The sequence below is a fragment of the Chaetodon trifascialis genome, chromosome 3, assembly GCF_039877785.1.
Source record: "Chaetodon trifascialis isolate fChaTrf1 chromosome 3, fChaTrf1.hap1, whole genome shotgun sequence".
In the NCBI taxonomy this organism is placed as follows: Eukaryota; Metazoa; Chordata; class Actinopteri; order Chaetodontiformes; family Chaetodontidae; genus Chaetodon; species Chaetodon trifascialis.
This window is the reverse complement of record NC_092058.1, coordinates 28,599,535-28,622,695: the sequence shown is the minus strand read 5'-3', so window position 1 is coordinate 28,622,695 and position 23,161 is coordinate 28,599,535. Positions and strand designations below refer to the sequence as shown.

At 41.7% G+C, this 23,161-nt stretch overlaps 1 protein-coding gene across 2 annotated transcripts; it reads left to right on the top strand.

Moving 5' to 3' along the window:
* The first annotated feature begins 11,270 nt into the window (after positions 1 to 11,270).
* LOC139329482 (Krueppel-like factor 15) lies at positions 11,271 to 22,835 on the top strand. Of its 2 annotated transcripts, none has more exons than XM_070959825.1 (3): positions 11,271 to 11,411; positions 12,738 to 14,223; positions 20,887 to 22,835. In XM_070959825.1, exons 2-3 carry the CDS (start codon positions 12,977 to 12,979, stop codon positions 21,053 to 21,055), a joined length of 1,416 nt encoding a protein of 471 aa, XP_070815926.1. In that variant the 5' UTR covers positions 11,271 to 11,411; positions 12,738 to 12,976; the 3' UTR covers positions 21,056 to 22,835. The 2 variants fall into 2 exon arrangements, with proteins under 2 accessions (XP_070815926.1, XP_070815927.1); XM_070959826.1 differs by lacking the exon at positions 20,887 to 22,835 and adding an exon at positions 14,296 to 14,419 and having other exon boundaries at positions 12,738 to 14,241.
* The last annotated feature ends 326 nt before the right edge of the window (positions 22,836 to 23,161 follow it).

Sequence of the window (23,161 nt, the reverse complement as noted above, 5' to 3'; positions counted from 1 at the left end):
GGGGACACATGGACACATGCATACATGCATTATTTGTTCATTCTGGCTTCCTTGTAAGTCACGTGACCCCCACCCCGGGAGCTGATGTGATACACCTTTTGCTTCTCACCTCCCTTCTCCTGAGTGGTGTTTGGAGGCTGTTCATACGATAGCTTGTTTACATCTCTGAGATTCATGGGTGCCCCAAAACAAACAAACAAACAAAAACAAACAAAACACATAGCTACACTTGTGCTTTTCCTGCTGTGACAGGAGACAAGAGCGAACCATTAACAAACAAAAGCTTATTTCCAAGAAGCATGAATGAGGTCTTATATCTCTTGTTTGTGTGGTGTTGTAGTGGTTTTTATGATGTATTCTTATGCTACATATTGTTACTCTTCCAACTCTTTCTATTTAGAGCACTTAAAGTGTGCCACATCAAACAGGCACATGGCCATGTCCCTCTTTGGACACACACGCATTTTTTTTCATCACCTTTTTGACATTTTTTGTGTGTCATGCTTACCTTTTGAAATGTTTGTAATGTGTTAGATGATGACCCTGAGAAAGGCAACAAGCCCAAATGTGTTGGTCAAACAACAAAATTGTTCTACATACGTGCTGCTGCCCTCTTCAGGTTAAAAATAACCATCTCCTGTGTGGTGAATTCTGGCTCAGATGAAATTTCTTAAAGATGTCTTTATTAAAGTTACTCTTTTGATCTTCAACAACTTAGCTTGAACGATCAAGGTGTTGCATTAATCATGATATTGTTTTACAATGAAGCAGCATTTTCGTCAGGTGCACAGTTAATTTCTCATGCACCTGTTTGATGTGTTGGCGAGCTGCCATGAAGTAGGAGGAAAGGTTCATGAGGGCATTTCTGAGACAGTTACGAAGTGCAGTGAGATTTGTTACATGTCACTAATCCACATCAGCGGCCATTACTTCACGCCACTTTAATGACCACATGGCTGTGTTAGGTAGGCTTTGTTTTCAGTACAGCAGTGGTTCCCAACCTGGGGTCCACACCCCCCCCACTGGGGGGCACCAGAGGTCGCAGGCAGTGTGCACAATTTTGTCTGCACTGAGGTTGTGAGGTTACCAAAATTATATTTGTGCACATTAAATTTATAAAATCCCAATAACACACCAAATGGGATAATCCAAATTAAAACATATTTTTGGTCCACTAGGCTATTTATTACCTCTGACCTTTATTTTTGCAAATAAAAATTTGTAATTATTCACTGTATTGTTTTAGTGTGTGTATGCAGGTACAAGTTGGGGCTGGGGGGGCTTGTCTTGGACACAGGCAAGGGGGGCTTCAAGGAAAAAAGGTTGGGAACCACTGCAGTACAGCATGGTACAAAGTCTCAGTCCATCTATCAGTAACATCATATACACACAAACATCATTGGAGCATATTACACAATAAATATCACATAATTGCCAGAAGAAGAAAAAGCTACCTGTTCACAAGGATATTGCACAAGAACTGACTGAATGTTTTGTGTATGTGATTTCTTGGTCATATATTTAGATTCAGATTTTAGTCGACATGAAAATGTAAAAAGCCCCATTTGTTCACACCAAAAATGTAATTTGGTGGGAATGATGAACCTCCTGTGTTGGGGGAGTGTATTATGTCGTGACGAAACTGTTTCTTGCACTTGCCAACATTTGTCTAAGAGAACAACAACTTTTTGTCTCCTTATAAGCTAAATTCATTTCAGGTGTAGTGTCTGTTAACTTGTGGTGCTCAAGAGAGACATCAGTTCCTTATTAGTGGGAACCTTTCTGACCTGTTGTCTCTATAACTATGTCATATTGTGCAATGCTTTCTCAGTAATAGGGAGGGAAACCAGATGATTTCTTAGGTTACGAGTAATTTAATTTCCCACAACACCTACTGATAGTGTATCCCAATTGACTCAAAACCATGGAAAAATTCACATGTAACACATTAACTGAGTGACTATCAGTGAGTCGAACTCATCCACCTCATGTGTTGATCATGTACCTACAGCATTTTTAAGCGGGTGTTTGACAATGTGTCAAATTATGTCCTGAAGATTATAAAAACATCTCTGTAAACAGGCATTATCCCCAATTTGTTTAAAACAGCTGCTGCAAAACCATTAGTAAAGAAACCCAACCTAGATAGCAATGCACTCACTAACTACAGGCTGATATTCAACCTTGCTTGCATACAAAGCCCTTAATGGGCTTGGACCAAGACACATTGTTAACTGTCTTGTTCACTATTTGCCTTCAAGATCCTCCTTCCTTAAGGGTTTTCGCAGTTAAGATTGCCTTGCCCAAAAATAAATGGACTCCAATTTGAAAACTACAATGCCGCTTGTGACGGCCTGTTTAACATATTGCCTTGTTTCTCTCCAGTTGACCCTCTCCTGGAGTGACAGCAGTCCAGGGGCCCAGAGCTGCTTGGGTACACCTCTAGTAGGTGTGGCTTTAACTATAAAGGGGCTGGATGAGTACATCTCTTCCTCGTCTGTCTGATGACTGAGCAGCATGCCGACCCCAGGGCATGCAATCTGGTTTTCCTGGGTTGTGTTTTCACACTTTACTCACCCATACATGCATTACATGACTGACAAGCAACATAATTTTTCATTCAGTTGTCTTTATGTTGTGTTAAATAAATGCTCAAACTGACTGACAGAATGTTTGGCTCTCTTCTTTGTTACGGACTTTGAGCCAGGTTTGTAACACGCTGCTCGCAGTGACACCCTCCAGGAGTTTTAGCAGCAGTCCACCAAGGCAGGGGGGTAGTACAGCGTTGCCAGCCGAAGGAGTCTGAGGGCTGGTATTAACGTCATTTAACTGTATTCAATGTTGTCATGAATACCAGATTCAAAACCAGAAGGTGGTGTTTATTTTAATGTTACAGCAAAAGCAATAAAAACACCAGCCTCCACCAGTTGGACCTTGAGAAAAAAAAAGAAAAGAAAAAAAAAAACCTTTAAAAAACTGAGTGTAATCCTTCAGTGTCTCATCCTCTGAACACCACAGGATGGTGACTATAATATGGAAGCTGCAGGAAGTACACCACCCCTCTGAATTTTCTTTGTATCACATGAGCGATCATCTCACATAACCCTTCAAGCTGCAGCCAACAGTACACATGGCCTCTCATTTATTCGTTAAAACCTTGATATTGGTTGGAGGACAATGATATAGCTTGACAGCTGTTTAGTCTTGTCTGTCAAATTATATTAACCATTTGTCAACCATCCACAATGTTATTGTCTTTACATCTTGCTAGCATAACATTAGCTTTCTGGCTCATAGCAGAGCCAAGGGTTCTATGAGCTGAGCTGACAAGAATGGAGTGAACGTTTCCAACCTTATAGGATGGTAATAGTCAAAGCCTCAGATATTATCAGGGAAACTGAGTTGTGGCTTTGGAAAAATCACTCATTTAGATTGCAAAACGCATAAAATACAGATTACAAGTTTCAATTTTTTCTCATTGGCAAGTGACCATGGTATAAGCGGGATAATGCCCTTTGAGATATCATTAATCATTTATTAATGTATTCCGTGGAGGACAGTTCTGGCATGCCCGTTGTCCATTAATTCCTCATAATGGACAGCTCATCGAGCATTATCCTGATCTCTCTATAACTGTTTTCAGTTCATAGTTAGTTCACATTAACACATTTCCAACAGGTGATAGACGGTGTTGCTGTCATGACTTGCTAGCCAAACCTTACAATATTATACAAAGTAATATGAAAGACAAGTTAAAAACAAAGACAAGAGCTTGACAGTCATTGAAGGTTTTAAAAAGTGAAAGTCATGTTCAGTCAGTTGTGATCAAAAAGGTCAAGTTACTCCGTCACTACCTAGTGTAACTCTAACTTTATACACATGAAATGAAAAAGCCAGAAAAAGTTTTTTTTGTTTTGTTTTGTTTTGTTTTGTTTTGTTTCTGTATTCTGCTGTATGTGTCATCATTCAGTAAATATATGAAATAGTGTTAAATCTTCTGTCATGACATCTCACATGCTGCATCTATTTGGAATGAATTATCTGGTTTATTTGCATTCAGAAAGCTTCTCCATCTGTAATGTGGCCTCCTCAGACTTGTAGCATCTCTGCAGAGAAAAAGTAACCACATTTCAGCATTTATCATCTGAAAATTAGAGCCTGTCCACATCCCTGGGGAGATGGAGACAGAGAGGAAGAAGTAGGGCAAAGGCATGCAGCTAATCCTCCAGTCAACAGTGCTCTCCATGCATCCAGACCGAGTGGTAATCTGTCGGCCAGGCAGAGCCACCCTGCAAGGACAGTCTCATGGCTTTTGGCTCCAGCTGTTTGATGGCTGGATAAAGAGGTCAAGTGGGATCAGACAGACATGCTGCTCTGCCTGTCGCACTACATGGTAGGCCTAATAACATCCAGGGACTGTAATGCATTCTGTATTGGCCCCATGCAGAGCCTGGTCAAGCCCTTTACTTTATACTTCACTGGAGGCTTGGTGGGGTCAGAGAGGGAAGACAGGCAGCAGCTGTATGAAGAGGGAGTAATGGTAAGTGATGACCTGTGTACCTAAAGTCTGATATATCTTCTTTCACTGTGTCATAGAGCTCCATTGGTTTCCAAAAACTATTAAAAACATCAATGAGCTGCTCTGTTGCACTGGGTGACATGATCCTTCATTTCCATGAATACACATACTGTAGTTTATTTTGACTCGATCCCACACACACCATCTTGTTCCCTAAAATACTCACTAGAGAACAGTCTTCTCTACTGACTGTTTAACAATCTGCCAAGCCCAGCTGAGGTAACCCACAACCCTCTGTGCATATAGTACAAGGAAAAGAAATGCTCGGAAATTATAGCTTAGTTTGCATAATTGTCATCTTATTAGAAAGTAACAGACAGAGAAATAGAAGATATGAGAAGAGAGAACCAAGAGATTAACATCAGGCCTTTAAAAATGATTATTAACTCTTTTTAGTCTCAATATTGTGTTTTGATCATTGGTTACTACTTCTATTGTTGTGCTGAGATCCTGGTTTAATTACTATTTAGCGTGGACATAGTATTTGTTCAAACTGCTGACTTTAACTGTTGGTGTACAACACAGTGAATGATAGCAGACAGTGCACTTAAGCCATCCTCCTGGCTTTAGGATTAGAGTTTTTTAATCAATCAAATCATTTTTCAAAGCCCATACATGTGTATTATTACATTTCATATAGATCAATTTTTTTTCCACTAAGCAGGCCTCAGCGGAAGAAACTATTTATGTCGGTGCTGGTTAATGTAACTGACTTGTTGATTGTGTCATCTCATCACATTACCAGAGATCCTGATGGGGGGGCAGCAACCCCTCTGCTTCATCATCCAACTCAAAATGATCAATATGTGCACACGTGCACTAATAACCATTTTTGTGTCTCAATCAATAAATTGATGAGAAGAGATAAATTTCAATGTGTGTACAGAATAACTTCCATTTAACCAATTTAGCCAGCAACTTTGCACAACACGAGGAGCTGAGATTTGCTTGCTTATATGAGCAGTCAAATCGCCATGCTCATTCAGCTGTCTACGATAGAAACAGAAAAATAATTCAGTGAGAGTGTGGTTGACGATGGAGAGCAGGAGAGGACTGAACTGAGGCTTAAAAAGTTGAGAGTGTTGCACTGCTCAACACATGTGGCATCAATAGCTTTTTGTGTGTTGGATAACAGAGGACCAGGAAAGGGTTTAGCCATATTTTCCATTGATTAGACATTTCAGTGTGGTTGAAGACCTTGACCAAAATGGCCGAAAACATGTAGTTTTAAAGAGTGTTTCCAGATTTAGGTTTCTTAAATGAGTGATGAAATCTGACAGTGGAAATGAAAATAATTTCCACTGTCAGTTTTCAGGGAGTCCTGTGTGATAACACCATCACAGCTCCGTGGTCACTTCCCAGGGTCTCTCCTAATATATGACTGACAGTTTATTGGACCAATAGAAGAGCAGTAGAACCACACCACACAGAATCCCCGATCCTAGAATATATGTCCATTTTCAAGACCAATCTCTGAAAACTGAGACTTGCAAACCAGAATTGGAAACGTAATCCGAAAGACAAATAGCCACAGTGAAGTTGTTTTTAGAGACTTAGAAGTCTGGGTTTTTCTTGGATGGTTTGTGGTATCACATTTCTGTGCATTTTTATCAACTGGCAAAATTAACCCCATACAAAACAGAGGGTGAATATTGGACTTGCATTCAACAGGTGACCTGAGACCTGACAAATTATTATTAGTTCTGCTCTGTGCCTGCTGGATGTGCTGATGTTCATGAACTTAACAAATTAAAACTGCATCAATGCCGTGTTTACAGAATGTTCTGCTTCCTCCAAGTTCCTCCTGTTCCACAGTGTAAAAATACTCTTACAAATTCAAGTCTTACATTTTAAATTGTATTTAGGTAAAAATACAGAAATGTTAGCAGCTAAATATACTTTAGGTATCAAATTAAAAGTACTCTCACTTTAACAATGGCTGTTATTCTTTGTTAATATTCTTAGTTGTATTACATTTTATTAGATAATTATAATGTATATTATATAATTTAAAGTCTAAGTCTAAATCTCTTCAAGCAGAATTCCCTCTGTTATTGTATACAGTGTTCTATAGCGTCGAATCATTGTCACTGGCCTTTCCATATAAGCAGCATTTTAATGTTAAAATTGTTCGTGGACTAATTTGAACTATTTTGTATAGTGCTGGCTATTTTTCAACAACAATGCATCGCATTTAACAAGCTGATCATATGTTTCGGATGTCATATTGAATCTATACCTCACAATTTTTACTGAAGTACAGCTCTTGAATAAATGTACTTAAGTGCTATAATGCTGCAGGGGAAAGTAAGTAAGTAGTGAGAAATATCATGTCCTGCACTTAATGTGGTTTAATCAGCTGGGAAATGAAAGTCTCTAACAGTAACTGTTGTAACTGTAAGTTTTGATCATCAGTCAGCCCCCTCCCTCTCTCGGGAAAAGAGGAGCAAAGGCTTATCAGAACAGATGGACTTTCCACGTAATCACAACCATCGCAAAGAGAGAAAAATTAAAAACTTGGATTCTATTTTCAGCTCCTTCTTGCAGCTGCTGAAATGCAGCAATGTGGAGTAGAAAGAGTCTGCCACCTTGTATCTAATTATGTGGGTACACCTAATTGCAGCTGTTCCAAGAGTTATTCACTCTCTCAATAAAGTTTCTGTCTGTCTGTCTGTCTGTCTGTCTGTCTGTCTGTCTGTCTGTCTGTCTGTCTGTCTGTCTGTCTGTCTGTCTGTCTCTCTCTGTGATGTGTTTCTCAGAACTTTGGAGTGACTACTTACACAAACAGCATGTTAAAGAACAACTTAATGCTTTTGAAATGCTTGTCAAGCTTGACTGGTTTGCCCACATTGTTCCTGAGAGAGTGATTTCCTCTCAATGTGAGGAAGTGTTTATGCTGCTGTGAGGCCAGTTACCGATAGCCTCCGAGTTCCTCTGTCCCACAGTGACCCACACTTACAGACAAGCTGGCCGACAGCTAGTAACTGACCTGGAGTTCTGCTGCTGGGGCAGTAGCAGTCGGAGTTCCAGTAGAAATGGAAGGTATACATTTGAGGTTGGGGTTTAAAGTTAATCTTTGACCCCAGAGACAGCAGTTGACAAAACAATCTCAGCACAAGGTCCATGTAGTAGCTGTTCTGGAGACTTTAACCATCACCCTGCTGATGAAGATCATATGGAATGACCGAAAGCACCAGACCAGCTACAAACTGGACCTTAGGAATAGTGTTACACATTTTGTCCACCAGAGAGCACTGACAAGTTTGCTTTTGCACTGCAAAATGGTCCACTCAGTACAATATCATGGTAACAACTCCTTCAAGGTTAGGTTAAGTGAAGAAATACTCATGAAAATGTTTTGGTGATGTTGAGTGTTTATGTGAAAAAATGATTGTTGGTCAATGTACAGGTTTGTCAAAACTTTCAAATATCTGTATCAGTATTGGCCTCAAAAGTCAATGTAATAGACACTTATCACTTAATGAAATGGAATTAAAGACGTTCATGGTGATTTTATGATCATATGCACTCTGTTTACATGTTGATCTTCCTGTAGTGTCTGAACAAAGTAAATCTGGTTGTGTAGTTATAAATAAATATGATTCAATATGTCAGCTAATGATGTGCGGAAAACACAGCACTTGACAGTTTTCCACTTAAAGCTGCAGTGGGTAAGATCAAGAAGAGAGCAGACTTAGCCTGAAAATTTGAACCCAAGTTCCACGTTACTCCCCCTCCCTCTCTGCTGCACTCATGCCCTACCTCCAAGCCCCTCCTCCCTGTGGCGCCTGCGCGGCTGTCATGACAACCAGTAACGTTAGCCTTAGCATCGGAAAAAAGCTAACTCTGCCCAGCCTCTAGATCACAGTCGCTAACATATCGTATGCGCTGTGGAGTGTTACTGTAACAATCACCATATTAGCTTTATGGTTATTTGTTGTCTTAGCCGTATATGCTGCTGTTGGCAGCGGCGGTATGGGCAGTTTCTCCTTTGCAGGTAGCTTTCACTAGCCTCCTGACGCCACTCACAGAGAGCTGTTTGACTGAGCGGCAGCAGGCATCATGAGTGGGAGGGGGGGTTCGCAGCATGTGTGAGTAGTGATTGACAGATGTCAGACACTGCCTCAGACGCTCCTCTGGCTCTGATTGTTTTGTGTCGGGCGCGGTGCATTCTTGCAAATCGCATTAGGAGCAGTAGGTGGGACAAATGGAGCTGTTTTTTTTTGTTTTCACAGATTACATGTTTCATGTACTGCTGTCTGGGCACAGGGACAGTTTTAGCAAATATGACAAAAAAGTTACGTTTATACTAGTTACCTACTGCAGCTTTAAAAACAACATCCTCTTATAACTCTTCTATAAGATTTGAGTTGTTTTGAAGCATTTTGGTTGTTGATATGTATGATTCCAGTGAATCATTTCCAGTGAGAAACATGCTGTCTTCACGTAGAGACTCATTTTCCAGAGGAGTACAGAGGACTGATAGACAGCTTCATCACATGGTGCAACAACAATCACCTGAAGCTCAGTATCAGCAGAACCAATCAGCTTGTGGTGGACTGCAATGCTTCAAGTATGGATGCTGCTGCAAAGAAGCTACAAACTGTCAAACTTGGGTGGTTCACACACATCTTCAACCCGACAGCACAGAAGATCTAAACTCTCAGCACAGTTTGAAGGTGAACACCCAAGATTAGTGTCACCAACTCAGTATCTGACCAAAAGTGAAACATGGTCACAGTCTCCCCCTCTGTTCCTGAGGTATGGTGTTGAATAATGAACTGGAAAATGGTTCTGCAGAACCTCATGATGTCACAGTGAAGGTGACCTTTGACCTTTTGGATAGAAAATGTCATGACTTCATCATTTTATCCTGTGAGACATTTGTGTGAAATTTTGTCATTATTAACGTATGAATTCTGGAGTTATGACCAAAAACATGTTCTGTGAGGTCACAGTGCACTTTGACCTTTGTCCACGGAAATCAGATCAGTTCATCCTTGAGTGTTGTAGTCAGCTGGAATGTCTGCAACTTTGCTATCTTTATATCAAGTACCATGAGGGAAATAAGTCTTTGATGTTATTGTGTCATCCTTGATATTTTTGTGATCCTTGTCATTTTTTGTGTAGGACTTACTGACCACTGTCTCATAATGTCTAAAATTCAAAACTATACAAAAAAGGAAAACTTGCAAGTGTTGTGTCATTTTAAATGTCGGTGGAGACCTAAAAGTCTTGCAGCTTCAGTTCAGTTCAGCTCAATTTTCTGCCTCTATCACCAAATCACAACAAACATTTTGTCAGGACACTTTCCATATAAAACAGGTCTAAACCATACAGCTTCCTTTTAATGGGTAGAAACCTCACGCAGAACCAGGCTCTGAGTGGGCAACCATAACAACAATAATAACAATTATATGTATATGATAATATAAATATGACCAAAATAACTCATGCAGGGGGCATCAAGCATGGTCACGGTAGGAGGTGAAAAGATGATCCACAACCCAGGCTCAGTCTCAATCCATGGGACCCTACGAGACGAGAAAGCACAAAGACTGTGGGGAAGAAGCCAGTTAGTAACAATGTTAATGGGACTTTAATGTATAGAGATAGAGGAAGAGAGAAGAGCTCAGTGTATCATGGGAAGTCAACTGGCTGTCTAAGTCTACAACAGCATAAGTAGTAGCTGGTCCAAGTCAAGCCTGAGCCAGCCCAAACTGTAATCTGTAGCACTTGCATTTGTGATTGGACATAGACTTAAAGGAATTGTGCCACATTTTGGTCAATGCTTTTTTCCGCTGTCCTGCCAAGAGTTAAATGAGAAGACCGATCCCAGTCTTATTTCTGCACCGTAAATGTAAAGGTGGAGACTGCCGCCATTTATCTTAGCTTTGCATAAAGACTTGGAACAGCAAGCCTGGCTCTGTGCAAGGGTAACAAAATCCATGTGCCACGAGCTCTAAAGCTCTCTAATCAATCAATCAATCAATCAATCAATCAATCAATCAATCAATCAATCAATCAATCAATCAATCAATCATACATAATGAAAGTTTTTCAAGCTCCAAAAGTTTGAATTTGTACGTTTTGTGGCAAAATCTAACGTCCAACCAAATTCTTATGTATTTATCCAGCTGTACAGCATGGATTAAGGTCTTCATTTAGGTCCTGGATGCGAATGGGAACACCACTGGTTTGCATGCTTGTAAGATCAGATGCATTTCAACCTGTGCAAATACATAAATGTCAGACTTCACTGATTTGGACTTGATCCAAAGTACTTCCAAACAGCTCTGCCTAAGTCATCCGGGTCATAAAACTGTGTTATACAGTGTTTCCGCTGATAAAAATAGGAGAGATGCTTTTTATCTTCCAACTCCGTGAATCCAGCTGACCCACTTCTAGCCTTCATCCCCTTGTGATTGTTATTTGTCAGGATAACAAGTTACTGTACAACTCGCCTTGCTTCCTTCACCCAGGCGCCCCACATGTTATTCCACGCAGCAGAGCCGCTGAGTGACAAACCAGACGACCCGCCTCCATCCCACCACAACCGACCAATGCGGCTGCAGAGCGGGGACGAGCCTTCAGCAGCAGCCTCTTACTTCTCACTACAGTAACCCTGTAACACACACTGGCAGTCATGTGACAGCCATATAGTACAACTCAGCCAACGCTCAGTCCAGTCTGAACGCTACTGCTGCCGCTGCATGGCGAGTCTCAAGGGCAAAACCTGCTGTGGCAATAGAGTGCCCCGTCGGATGCAACGGATAAAACAATCCTCCTCGCGCCTTTTGCATTGGGATTATATTTGCTTTGAGTGAACAAGGTAAGGCTTAAGGTTTGTTTTGTGTGATGCTGGATTCAGGGGTGCAGGGTGCTCGGTGCCATATGCTGCAGCAGCCAGGACGAAAACATGTTTACGTTGAGAACGGAGACGCGCGCCTACTCATGCGTTATGCACCGCGGTGGGGACGGGCAGAAAAACACAGCGCACACACACAGATTGTGCTTTGCTATGAGCCTCGGATTTTTCACGACAGAATTTTGAATGAGTTTTGCTCTCCTGTTTGCAGCCGCGCGTGTGACGGGATTTCTAACTTCTCCGATCCACACTGTGATCTTGTGTTCTTATTGTTTCTTCTTCTTATTGTAATTGTTATTATTATTTAGCAAATACAAATAAGGAAATGTGTTGATTTATAATAACAAAGGTAAAGCCCCGGCTGTGGAAGAAAATCAGTCAATATAAGCAATGTGCCCAAGCTTTACTGTTCCCGCATGTGAAATGAATCAAAGTGTGCCCCCTACATGCAAGACACCAATAATGCACCAGCCTGCAATTTGTAACGATAAATCTCACCACTGATGTTTGAAATCGGTCTTTCCAACTTCGGAGACAGCGATGTGACTGATTTACAGCTCTTAAATGGTACCGTAAACAGGCAGGGCAGGTGATATACGCATGCAGCGGAGGAGCGCACGCTGCTCCCGGCTGCCCCATGCGGTATGTGCTGATAATAATGTTGACAGTTTTTTTCCTCTGGCCGGGTTTACTGTCGGTCACTTTCCACGCAGGGGCCCCTAGAAAGGGGGCCGAATAGGGGAGGGAGGGTGAGTATGACCGGCGCTCGCTGTGCCAGGAAAATAACCTAAATATGACGTCTATAATAGGACATTATCAAAACAAATGTGATCAGGTGAACCAGAAACTCCATATACTCTCTTGAGCCACATAAAAAGCAACTGTTCTGCCTTTCTACACATCATAACCGTATGGCCTCATACTTAAATAGGGCACCATAAAATGTGATAATGTTACTGAAGATAATTTAAGATAATAAAGATTAGGCGGCATTCACAGATAAAATCTTAATCTTTCTGCTTTGAGAGGTAAGGAAACCGGTGACACATTTTGCATAACTGAGCCAAATCCTGAAGCGGCTCAGAGGGCCGAGCTGTGTGAAACATGTCAGAAAGGTCGCTCTGGACCTCGTCGGTCAGTGTCAGGCTGGCGTAGCTCATCGATCTGGTCTGGGGAGAGAAAACCAAAGGCTGATGCATATATATAATCATATATTTGGAATCTGAACAATAGGCAGATGTGTGTTTAAGACTAACAGACTTCTCACTGTCTCTGTTTATTTCTATTTAGACATACTGTGTCCTGGCTGGAGACCTTGGATTGTAAAAGTGTTTCCCAGATGCTTGCTTTTTCCACCCTGAGAGCATACCAGGTGTTTCACTATCTCACACGAGTGGAAAGTGTGGCCTTGGTGACCTGGGTTTGTTTGGCCTAACTTTCCCAGAAGCACAAGGAATAATTCTCTTACAAATCACCCTGAACACAGACTCCAAGTCCAACAAGCCACAGCAGTTTGGCACTATCCAGGGATGGTAGATAACTCCCCAGTTAGCCAGGGGACCTTTCTTCCTTATAGTGGCTCTCCACAGGCCTATCGGCTGTCAGACATGGTGACAGACCTGGGCTCCTACCAGGTGATGCCGTCACCATTTTCGGAGGACGACCTGAGTGAGTCGTCCAGTCCTCGCTCCTGTTCCAGCCCAGACTCCCCGGTGCTCAGCTCCAGCTACGGCAGCAACTCTAGTGCTGAGAGCCAGGACAGCATCCTGGATCACTTGCTGTCCCAGGCTTCTTTAGGAGGTGCCAACTGTATACCGCCAGGGTCTGTGGCACCTGTACCAATATCCACTTTTCTCTGGGACTCGCGGAGAGAAGATCCCTCTAAATGTGAGCCTGTAAAGGAGGAAAATTTTGACTTCCTCACATGGTCCAGTGTGGAGACAGAGGAACAACTCGGAGGGTCTTTCCAGCCCACACTGGAAGAGATCGAAGAATTCCTGGAGGAGAATATGGAGGTGGTCACGATGAAGCAGGAAATCCGAGAAAGTTGCCCAGGGTTGGGAGTGGGACTGGAGGAGTCTCTTGGTCTAGAAGTTGGCCTGGAGTGGTGCAGGGAGGCCTCCCCTGAGCCTAAGCTGGAGCCAGAGGCCAAGTATTCAGACCAAACTGTCCCCACTGCCACCACTGCTGGCCTATCCAATGCTGTCTCTAGTGAGACCAAAACGACAGTTAACCCCACATTTGAATCCAGCACAGGGGCCAAGAGGGCATCAGACAGTAAATCTTCATCAGCAGACAGCAGCACAAATGGCAGTGGGATGCCGGTCATCCTACAGATTCAGCCTCTTCAGATCAAGCAGGAGCCCACAGTAGCTCCTCTTACTTCAGTAGCCCAGCCCCCACAGCCTGCCCCAGCCTCAGACATCAAAATTGCACAGCTACTGGTTAACATCCAAGGTCAAACCTTTGCCCTGGTGCCCCACGTCCTACCCTCCCCCAGCCTTAATGTCTCCTCCAAATTTGTACGCATTGCGCCTGTCCCCATTGCAGCCAAGCCTCTGGGACTTGGGGATAGCTCAGCCAGCCAGGGATCAGGGATTCTTGTTGGAGGTCAAAAGTTCCAGAAGAACCCGGTTGCGGATCTTATCAAAATGCACAAATGCACTTTTCCTGGCTGCACCAAGATGTACACCAAGAGCAGCCACCTGAAGGCCCATCTGAGGAGACACACAGGGGAAAAGCCTTTCGCTTGCAACTGGCAGGGCTGTGGATGGAGGTGGGTACGGTGAGGGACGTGTGAACTGACTGAATGAATGTATTTTTAAATACATTTAAACATACAGGCCAGTGGCTCACAACATCAAACGTTCAGCTCACAGACAGTATGATCTCTGCCCATTCGATTTGTCTTAACTGAACACAGCAGCTTTTTAGTTTTTCATGTTTGTTATCTTGCTAGATTAGAATCTGTGACTGACTCATATTTATGACTGGTTATATAAAGTCCATTTAAAGGTTTGTTTACTCGCAACACTGAGCAATAACCGCACAGTCTACCATGTATCTGCAAGATTTAAAGGGGCTTAGCTCCCATTTGTCAGTGTGGCCTGTTTGCTGGAAGCTTCAGTAATTATATGTCAGTGGGGCATGGCTGTGTGCTATTCATGGTGTCATGTAGTTCAATGGAACCAAGTGTGGTGCAGATTTTAACTGACACTTGAACTGACCTGTCGCTTTGAGGGTCACCTATTAGGACTGACGAAAGGACTTAGAGGGTCTTGAGAGCTGGACCCCCCACACCCTCCAAAAGCTCCAAGCACCTGAAAATATGAGAAGCAGCTCTACAACATGAGTGTCATTATTCGTAATAGGGTTCATTACCATGGAAGCAAAGCTTTACTGGGTTTCTGTTTGTGGAATGTCAGCAATATGCTTCATCACTGAGACAGGGTGCTCACAGTTATTGAAGGATCCATAATAGAAAAGGAGAAGAAAACAATCATACTGTTTTCTTTTCACTAAGCCCTGGAGCTGAAGTGCTCTTAATGGCTGTCATGCAGCCTCCCAAGTGTTAATTGGGATGATGTGAGGTGGTGGCAATATAGACGGGTTTGCTTGCACAATCACACTTCTTGTCAGGCAGTGAGATATCTGGGATGTGCAAGAATAGCTGGGGTGTCTTTTTTTGCAGATGTAAACTAAATCTGGGACAGAGCATGTGGGCTGCAGTCACATGGGCACAACATGGGCACCTCCTGTTGAGACTCGACAGCTGTGCAGTTGCTGTGGCAGTATGAGAGTGTGTGTGTGTGTGTGTGTGTGTGTGTGTGTGTGTGTGTGTGTGTGTGTGTGTGTGTGTGTGTGTGTGTGTGTGTGTGCGCATGCTTGTATTTGTGTATGCTAGTATAAAGCAGCAAGATCTAATTTGGAACCTGCTGTGTGTAATGGAGAAAGGCAAAGAGAGAACTTGGATGTCTTCATCAGTGAGGCAATTCCTTTGCTCATTAAATTAAAGCGTCCTTTTACATTCATCAGTCTGAAAGTGTGTGTTTATGTGTGTGTGATGGAGTGTGACTTGAGCACAGAGTTCAGCTGGCTGTTTTCCTGAGGACATCAGGTCAGCCAGTGAGACTGACTCAAACTGGTAAAATGAGTGCAGTATTTTACTTCCTCAGCCATGTTCTCTTTCCCTAGTGCTTCCTGAATAGTGGGCTCTTTGAACAGACAGATTGGGAAGATTGGGAATGGATTGTGTGTGTGCATGTAAATTTTGTCAAAAACAAACTATTTTTAATGACCATTTTCCGCTGAAGACTTGGGATGACTGCACTGCTAATAGTAGCCTGAAGCTAAAGATGACACTGATGAGAAACCCTCGTAACCTGGTAAAAAAGACACTTGACTTTCAATGTTGGATTAATTTAGCAAGAAAGATGTCAGTGTTGTGTTCCCAATTGCAATGACAAGCTATGATTTGTGCCTCTGACTATACCTTCTCCATGGCAACAGCAGCTGTGGCTCATCGGTGTTGTACATGACAGGATTGTACTGACTACCAGTACCCGCTGGGTTTTGTGCATACACAATATGATTTTTCAGCAAAAGTAAACTTATTTATTGGCAATTTATTGTGGGGGGAAAAAATTCTACAAACAGTGGCTGCTCAGACTTTGCAAGTCTATGCATGTTTTTTTTATTGCACTTTATGAAGTTTAATTGAGTGAGTGTTAAGTTAACCTATGTGTAAAGCAATACTTAATGACTAAGGAGAAATATGAACCCTACTATTCGGCCATTTGGGGGCCACCAATCTAAACACTCCACACACATTCAGTACCCAGACTTACCACTCAGAGGCAAATAGTGACATGCTGTGCATGTTTTTCATGTGTTTTGCATGTATACGTTGATCTATGCATATGGTATGCTTACATTTACACAATGCGTCAACACCTTAGTCAAAAACTATCCCAACCAGTGAGCTATTAGCAAGCTGTTGCTTGGAGGAGCCTCCTCTTTTAGACAGTCAATCATTTATACATTCTCGTTTTACATGCAGGTACTGAAAGATCAATAATATCCCTTAAAAGCTTTGTGTTGGTCCATTGGACTACAGCAACCTGGCAACCTGCCACCAGTCATGTACTGTACTTGTAATGCTGTGTGTGCCCTAATACATGAAGGGAGCTGCAGAAATTTGTGCAGAAGTAATCCAGGCTGTGTGTTCTAACTAACAAAGGGCTCTTGTCTATACACAAAAGGCAGGATGTAGTTTGGATGGAAGTGTGTGTGAGAACCAGTGTGTGTGTGTGTGTGTGTGTGTGTGTGTGTGTGTGTGTGTGTGTGTGTGTATGTGCGTGTATGTGTGTGTGACACACTGTATGTGATGGGGTAAATAAGGGGGGTGACCAAAGGAAAAAACTTGGGAAAAATGTGAAATAAGCAAGCAAATAGAGTGAGAAGACAGTAACTGAGATTTAAAAAAAAGACAGGAGAAAAAGTGCTGGTGGTGGGGGCAGAGAGGCAGACAGAGGAGGAGAAAAAGGCCTGTTTCAGTTTTGCACACAATCATTTGAAGGGAGAAGCAGTGAGGAAGTGGAGCGAACAAAGACAAAGTGTTGAATAGTTACCATGACTGTGGGCTAGGAACGTCCAGGCTGCCACGCTGCATGAAAGGGAAGAGAGGGATCAGTCAAGGTTCCTCATAGACTGCGAGGAACAGCAAGGGAACGGCTGGATGAAAAGATGCAGTGAGTTACTGTATATTCAAATGTTGGACAATGTCACAACAACATTTACAGTGCAAACTCTCTTCCAGATAGATCAATTTCTCATTTCCAATTTTTTGTAGGTTGTTTTGCTGGTCATCTTAGTTCATACTATTGTGAGGACACAGACACCAGAACCATGTTCATGTCTCCAGTACTGTAGATCAGTGGCTCCATGCCAACATTAAACAGTCTATCAAATGCTGCCAGGACAATAGTATCACCCATCTATTAAAACCATTGGTAATATTAGTTCACATTAAATGGCATGAAGATTCAATAAATTTTAAAAATTCATATTAGTTTAGCACAACCATAACTGGATTTAAGATGCAGGACCCCAAGGGAAAAATCCCTGCCACAAATACATTTATTTTTAAATGTTCGCCATGTGCGCAGTACAGGCTAATACAATTAAGGTGGTGGACATAGATTTTGACAGAGGGCTCCTGTACAAAAAACCAAAAACCAAGTGAAATGCAGTGAACCTGCAGCTTATGGTGGTCCTGGGGATCTGGGGTCCCAGGGCAGTTAACTATTTTTCCCAGTTAGTTATCCAGCCTTGAGCGCAGCTGATACCACCACATTGTGTTGGGGGCATGGTTTTGTGGGTACTCATTCACTCTTCTTCCATGAAGTGATTTTTACTTTTAAAGCTCCCCTTGATAACTTGACAAAGTCATAGTACCCAAAGAAGGATGCTCAGATTCACAAAAGCATTCTATGTTGAAGTTTTGATGGCATTGGTTTGTGCTGCCAGGAGCTTGTATATCCAGCAAAGAGAACTTGAATGTAAGAATGTCATCTTTTCATTTATGCTTATTAGAAACACCAATACCAGTAAAGTTAGGATTTATTATCATAAAACTCATCCTTTCCTTGGAAAGGTCTTAGATATGGTAGGTACTTTGTCACATCCGGCAGGAGTCAACTTGGAGCTTTAGAGCACATAGAGCTGTAAACAGTTTCCCATCATGCATTGATTCTGTGGGAACAGGGTGGGTAATCCCTACCTTGTGTCGGTTTTATTAATAACTTAGAACAAGTTGACAGACTTATGAACAGATTAGTTAAATAATGGTCTGCAAAGTTTGTGCTGAAATGTGAGCAGCAACACTGATCACAGATTTAAAAGATGCTGATATGTTTTAACTGTCCAGTACATCTGATGTCTGGTATATATTTGTGCTTCATGGAGAGTATGGTATTGTTAGGCCCAGGCTGTGTTACTCAGCTCTATCAAGCAAACTGTTTAAGGAATGAATCTGGGGACTGCCTGGGGGGCTTGTGGGAATAATGTGCACATGCACAAGGGGAATGCTTAACTGGAAGAGAGAAACTTATGTACACTTGTAATCAGTGCAGTGCACTCTTCTCTTTCAAGGTCAGAAGGAGATCTGCACAGGATCAAGTTGCTTTACATTTCTGCCTGCTTCTACAGATGTCCCAACCCAATCCAACACTGTTTTCTATTGAAAATCAGTCTGCAGTGCAGCCTTTTTTTTTTCTTTTTTCTTTTATTTTTAAATCTGAAGAAATGTAAATTCAGTTAACTGTTTGACTAAAAACACCTTCAGCTGAGAGGAAATGAAAACAAATCCCTTTAAAAGAAGGAAAAACACTTCATTGCTTCAGTTGGGACTAACAGTGGATAAAAGATTATGAATCCTCTCTGTTTCTCTGATACTTTGTCATTTGGCATAGTAACAGATCCAAACCAGATGGTGGAATGTCATATGAGTGGCAGTGATCTCCTCAAACTTAAAACAGTTTGTAGATCAGAGTTGGATGCACAGTTTACTGGGAGACAATACATTATATGAAACATTTGTTTAAGCCTCCATTATTTTCATTTGAGAAATTTCATCCTACATCCATCCTGTGATGATGATTTTGACTGCCTGCTCCTTGTTACACACCTCTGTCGAATAACTGATCCATCTACCAAAGTCACCGTGTAGACTTGATGTGCTTGGTTCAGTTTTTACTAGCAAATATGGGGTGAGTGTTTTGGCAGTTGTGGCATTGGCAGTGTCTTCTTGTAAAAACTGCTGTCAGATGTTGCCTGTAAGTTAATATTGTCTTCTACTGCAGCAGCATTACTTCAGCTCTTAGCTGTAAGCTTGTATCTATATATGATAGAGAATACAACGGGGCTTTACTGCAGCTCTTTATGTATTCCTGCTTAATTACAGGGTGCGATTGTATCGATTCATTATCTTGTCAGGTCAGCAGAGAAACATCTGGGATGCAGAGCCTGGCTGGGGACAGTCAGTTTCAGAGAATTGGGTTGCTGGGAAGGAGCCCCGGAGCTGTCATCCCTCTGGCTCCAGCCAAGTAGCATGTGCCTCGCAAGCTAACCACGCTGCACTGTTTTGCTTGTCCAAATGAGTTATAGGCAAATGAGTTGAAGCATCAACATATGAAGCATTCTTGCTCATGACAGATAATTACGCTGTGGGGCTCAGCAAGAACATTTCTGGCATCGGAAGCTGTTGTTGGGAAAAACAGGGAGTCGCCAGAGCTAAATAAAAAATACAGCACGAGGGCAACGGAAAGATCAAGGTTTTCTTTTTTTTTTCTTTCTGTTGCAAACGCTGTGCTGTGAGTGCACAGTTTCTGAATGTGTTATGTAACTGGTTGAACACAAATGGAGTATGATCATCTTTGCCAGACCACACACACCTGAGACGAACTGCTAAATTAGGGCTTTTCTGTAGAGGTGGGACAAAGTAACTGTTTTGCAAGTCAGGCAAATCTCAAGTCGTAGCTATGAAGTCAAGTCCCACATCAAGACTGATAAGCGCCAAGTTAAGGTGCTAAACATGTGTTTTGAGTGCTAAACAAGTCATCATTGTGTTCATCGATTTTAATGTCAATTGAATTTTACATCTTTAGAGTTAGTATAGCACATTTACATAAATAATATATTTTTTAAAGAGTTTGTTTTTATAGCTTTCAAATAAATTTTAGATCAAAAGGAAATGATCAGACATGTATTGAGGTTCAGTAGCATTTTATGAAACCTGAATCTAGCTTTTGTTGGCTGAGAAGGCTTAAACTGAAAATGAGATTAGCAGAAGAAGATAATTTTCAAAATCTATTGTGCTGATCTTTTTTTAGAACTACTCAGCTGAAATTCCAACAATTGAAACTGACATGACGCAGCAAGATTATTTCACTAGAGAAGACTCATCACTGCCTCTCATATAATTATGATACCTCACAAATGATTTTTGTCTTTAATCAGAGAATACACAAGTTTCATTTTGGGTTTGACAGATATTTGGCCATTGACATTTGTTAGCTACAAATGATACAACTTCCATTAAACCTTGACATTTAGATTCCCGATGGGTGAAGATGAGATGATAATGTGCTGGTTTCTCTCCGGCTTGATGCCACTCAGTGGGTTGCTGTTGGACTGATTCTCAGGAGAAAGAAAGCATTGCACACTTTTTAATAATGTTTGGGTTTGGCAAAGACATCAAGTCATTCCAAGTCAAAAGGCTGAAGTCCAAGTGAAGTAATGAATCATTGGTGGTAAAGTCAAGTCAGTCTTTTATGGTTTTTTGAGTCCAAGTCATGTGACTCTATTCCACACCACAGACCCTAACCCTTTCTCCATTTGTCTTGGACAAATCTTAAGCATCTCATCTTTTTCCTTTCAGGTTTTCGCGGTCGGATGAGCTGTCTCGACACCGGCGATCCCATTCAGGTGTCAAGCCCTACCAGTGTCCAGTGTGCGAGAAGAAGTTCGCCCGCAGTGACCACCTGTCAAAACACATCAAAGTCCACCGTTTTCCACGAAGCAGCCGGACAGTTCGCTCAGCAAACTGACGCCCCGTTCGGATCACTGGATGACTGGGAATGCTGAGATCACTCTCATAGAGACATAGGTTACTGGAGCAAGATGTGGGTGTGAATGTACGGGTGTGTGTGCGTAAATGGTTGCGCCTTCATCAATTTAAATTGAATATGTGAGTGGAAGCACGCCTTGCTTTTTGTTTCAGCACTCTGAGACTGTTCTAATTTATTGTACAAAAGTAAACCAACACAGTTATCCTGTAATCAGCTAAAGGTTGTTGTTGCTGTTGGTGCTTTGCTATGTTGTACTCCTTATGTTTGTTCTGTCCTTATCACCTGCCTAAGCAGAAGATAAGATAAGCTTTTTTTCATTCAGTCTGGATTATGTGATAGCTTTGGTAATAGCCTTTCCTATCCATTCTACCTGGATAAAAACAACTGCCTTTTATCTTCCTGAAAGCTGCCAATGTCTTGGACATTCCTCATTTTATGCAATGTTTAGGAAGTCAGATTGAAGTTCTTTTAGATTCTCATGAGCTACTACCAGGGTAGTAGTTGCTCTTCTTGGGGTTCACAGAGGTTTCTGGTGTGAGGTTACTCTAATAACTTCATCCTAGTTTTTGTTGCCTTGCACCACAGTTCATTGACAGTATGGTTGAAGAATATCTTCATTATTCAGCTTTGTGTTGATGCACAGGGAGATACCTGTTAAAATATGTGGACATGAACTACTGATTGTTTAACAAAGGAAGGGGAATCTCCTGATTAGCTACTGGGACTCCTGTCACATTTTACAGCAACTTTGTGAGCCTGCTGAGACATGAGGAGGAGGAGAATGACAGAGCAACACTAGAAATTCAAAAGTGAAACACAACTCAAAGGTTAAGCGCACAGTGATTGTTAAATCGGCCTTCTGATGAGTGTTAAATGATCTTCGTTATTTTTGTTTTGTTTATTAAGCTAAGTCATGTGTACCTACTTGCTGGTCCTCTATTAGTCTCACTTTTCTGGCCTTACTGTACAACACAATCCTTACTGGAGAGCCAGCTGGTTTGGGAAATCAGGCTTTTCAGTGATCCATATTCTAATGGGGTGTTAAGTGACTGTTAAAAGGTGACATAATATGGCCCATGTCAGTCAGTGCATAGTCACAGAGCTGAATGTCTCAGTCTGCTATTATTATTTGAACTATTATTTTGTTGACAACTTGACACAAAATCTGCCTCAACTCTGCTTTATCTGTTACTGGAGACACCCTGACAGCCTTTGACCTCAGCTGGCTATGTTACGTTGAGGTGATATCAATGGACACACTACACACCATGGTGCTGAACTTCCAGGAGGAGGAGCTTCTGGGAAATGTAGTCACAACATCCTTTTTGAGGCCATGACACACTTTCTAATGCCCTAATTACTCTCAAAAATTGTTTGCTACGTGTTCCACGCTCCGCTGTGAACATGTAGGGGTGTGACAATGCCGTCCATGCGTAATTCATGTATGTAAAGCGACAACAAGCAGGGGTACACAACATCATTCCTTTCATTCAATTTTTGAATTTTTAATGCTTGTGTGAACACAGGTATTTTATCACATCCTATGAATGTATGTAAATATGCAGGTGTGTACATCGCTGCATCCAGGAAACACACCGAGACTGATATCATATCTTAAAACAAATCAGTGGTTGTGAGGATTTTTAGTGTAAAACCTAAATGTGTACATAACTTAACATTTCAGTACATATGAATATATTATATATATTTTTTCTTTGTTCTATCCAAGATGCATTTACAAATAAAGCTGAACAGAAACAAACATGTCTGTTGTCTTTAATAAGTTGTTTATTACTGTATGTAGAACTGTAAGACCAATAACAAGAGGAGGTAGATATATTTTTTTTGCAATTAGAGGCTTTGAGGGTCAATCCCTCATCCAGCCACACCTTCCTTGAGCAAGTTTTTTACTTCTACATGCTCCAGAGGCCACACAATGAAGCCCAGGATGTAATAAACAGTACAACCAAGAAAAAAATTCAAAATGAAAATAGGCTTTTATTGTCATTAGGGCCATAACCAGGATTTCAGGATTTCATATTATCTTATAAATCAAAGTGGCCCCCCATTGCTGTTAATTTAGGA

What these genes read in the sequence shown, in the direction of transcription:
- LOC139329482 (XM_070959825.1), top strand. Translation starts at nt 12,977, where the DNA reads ATGGTAGATAACTCCCCAGTTAGCCAGGGGACCTTTCTTCCTTATAGT. An exon ending in TGGCAGGGCTGTGGATGGAG is followed by an intron (nt 14,224 to 20,886) that starts GTGGGTACGGTG and finishes TTTTCCTTTCAG; the next exon opens with GTTTTCGCGGTCGGATGAGC.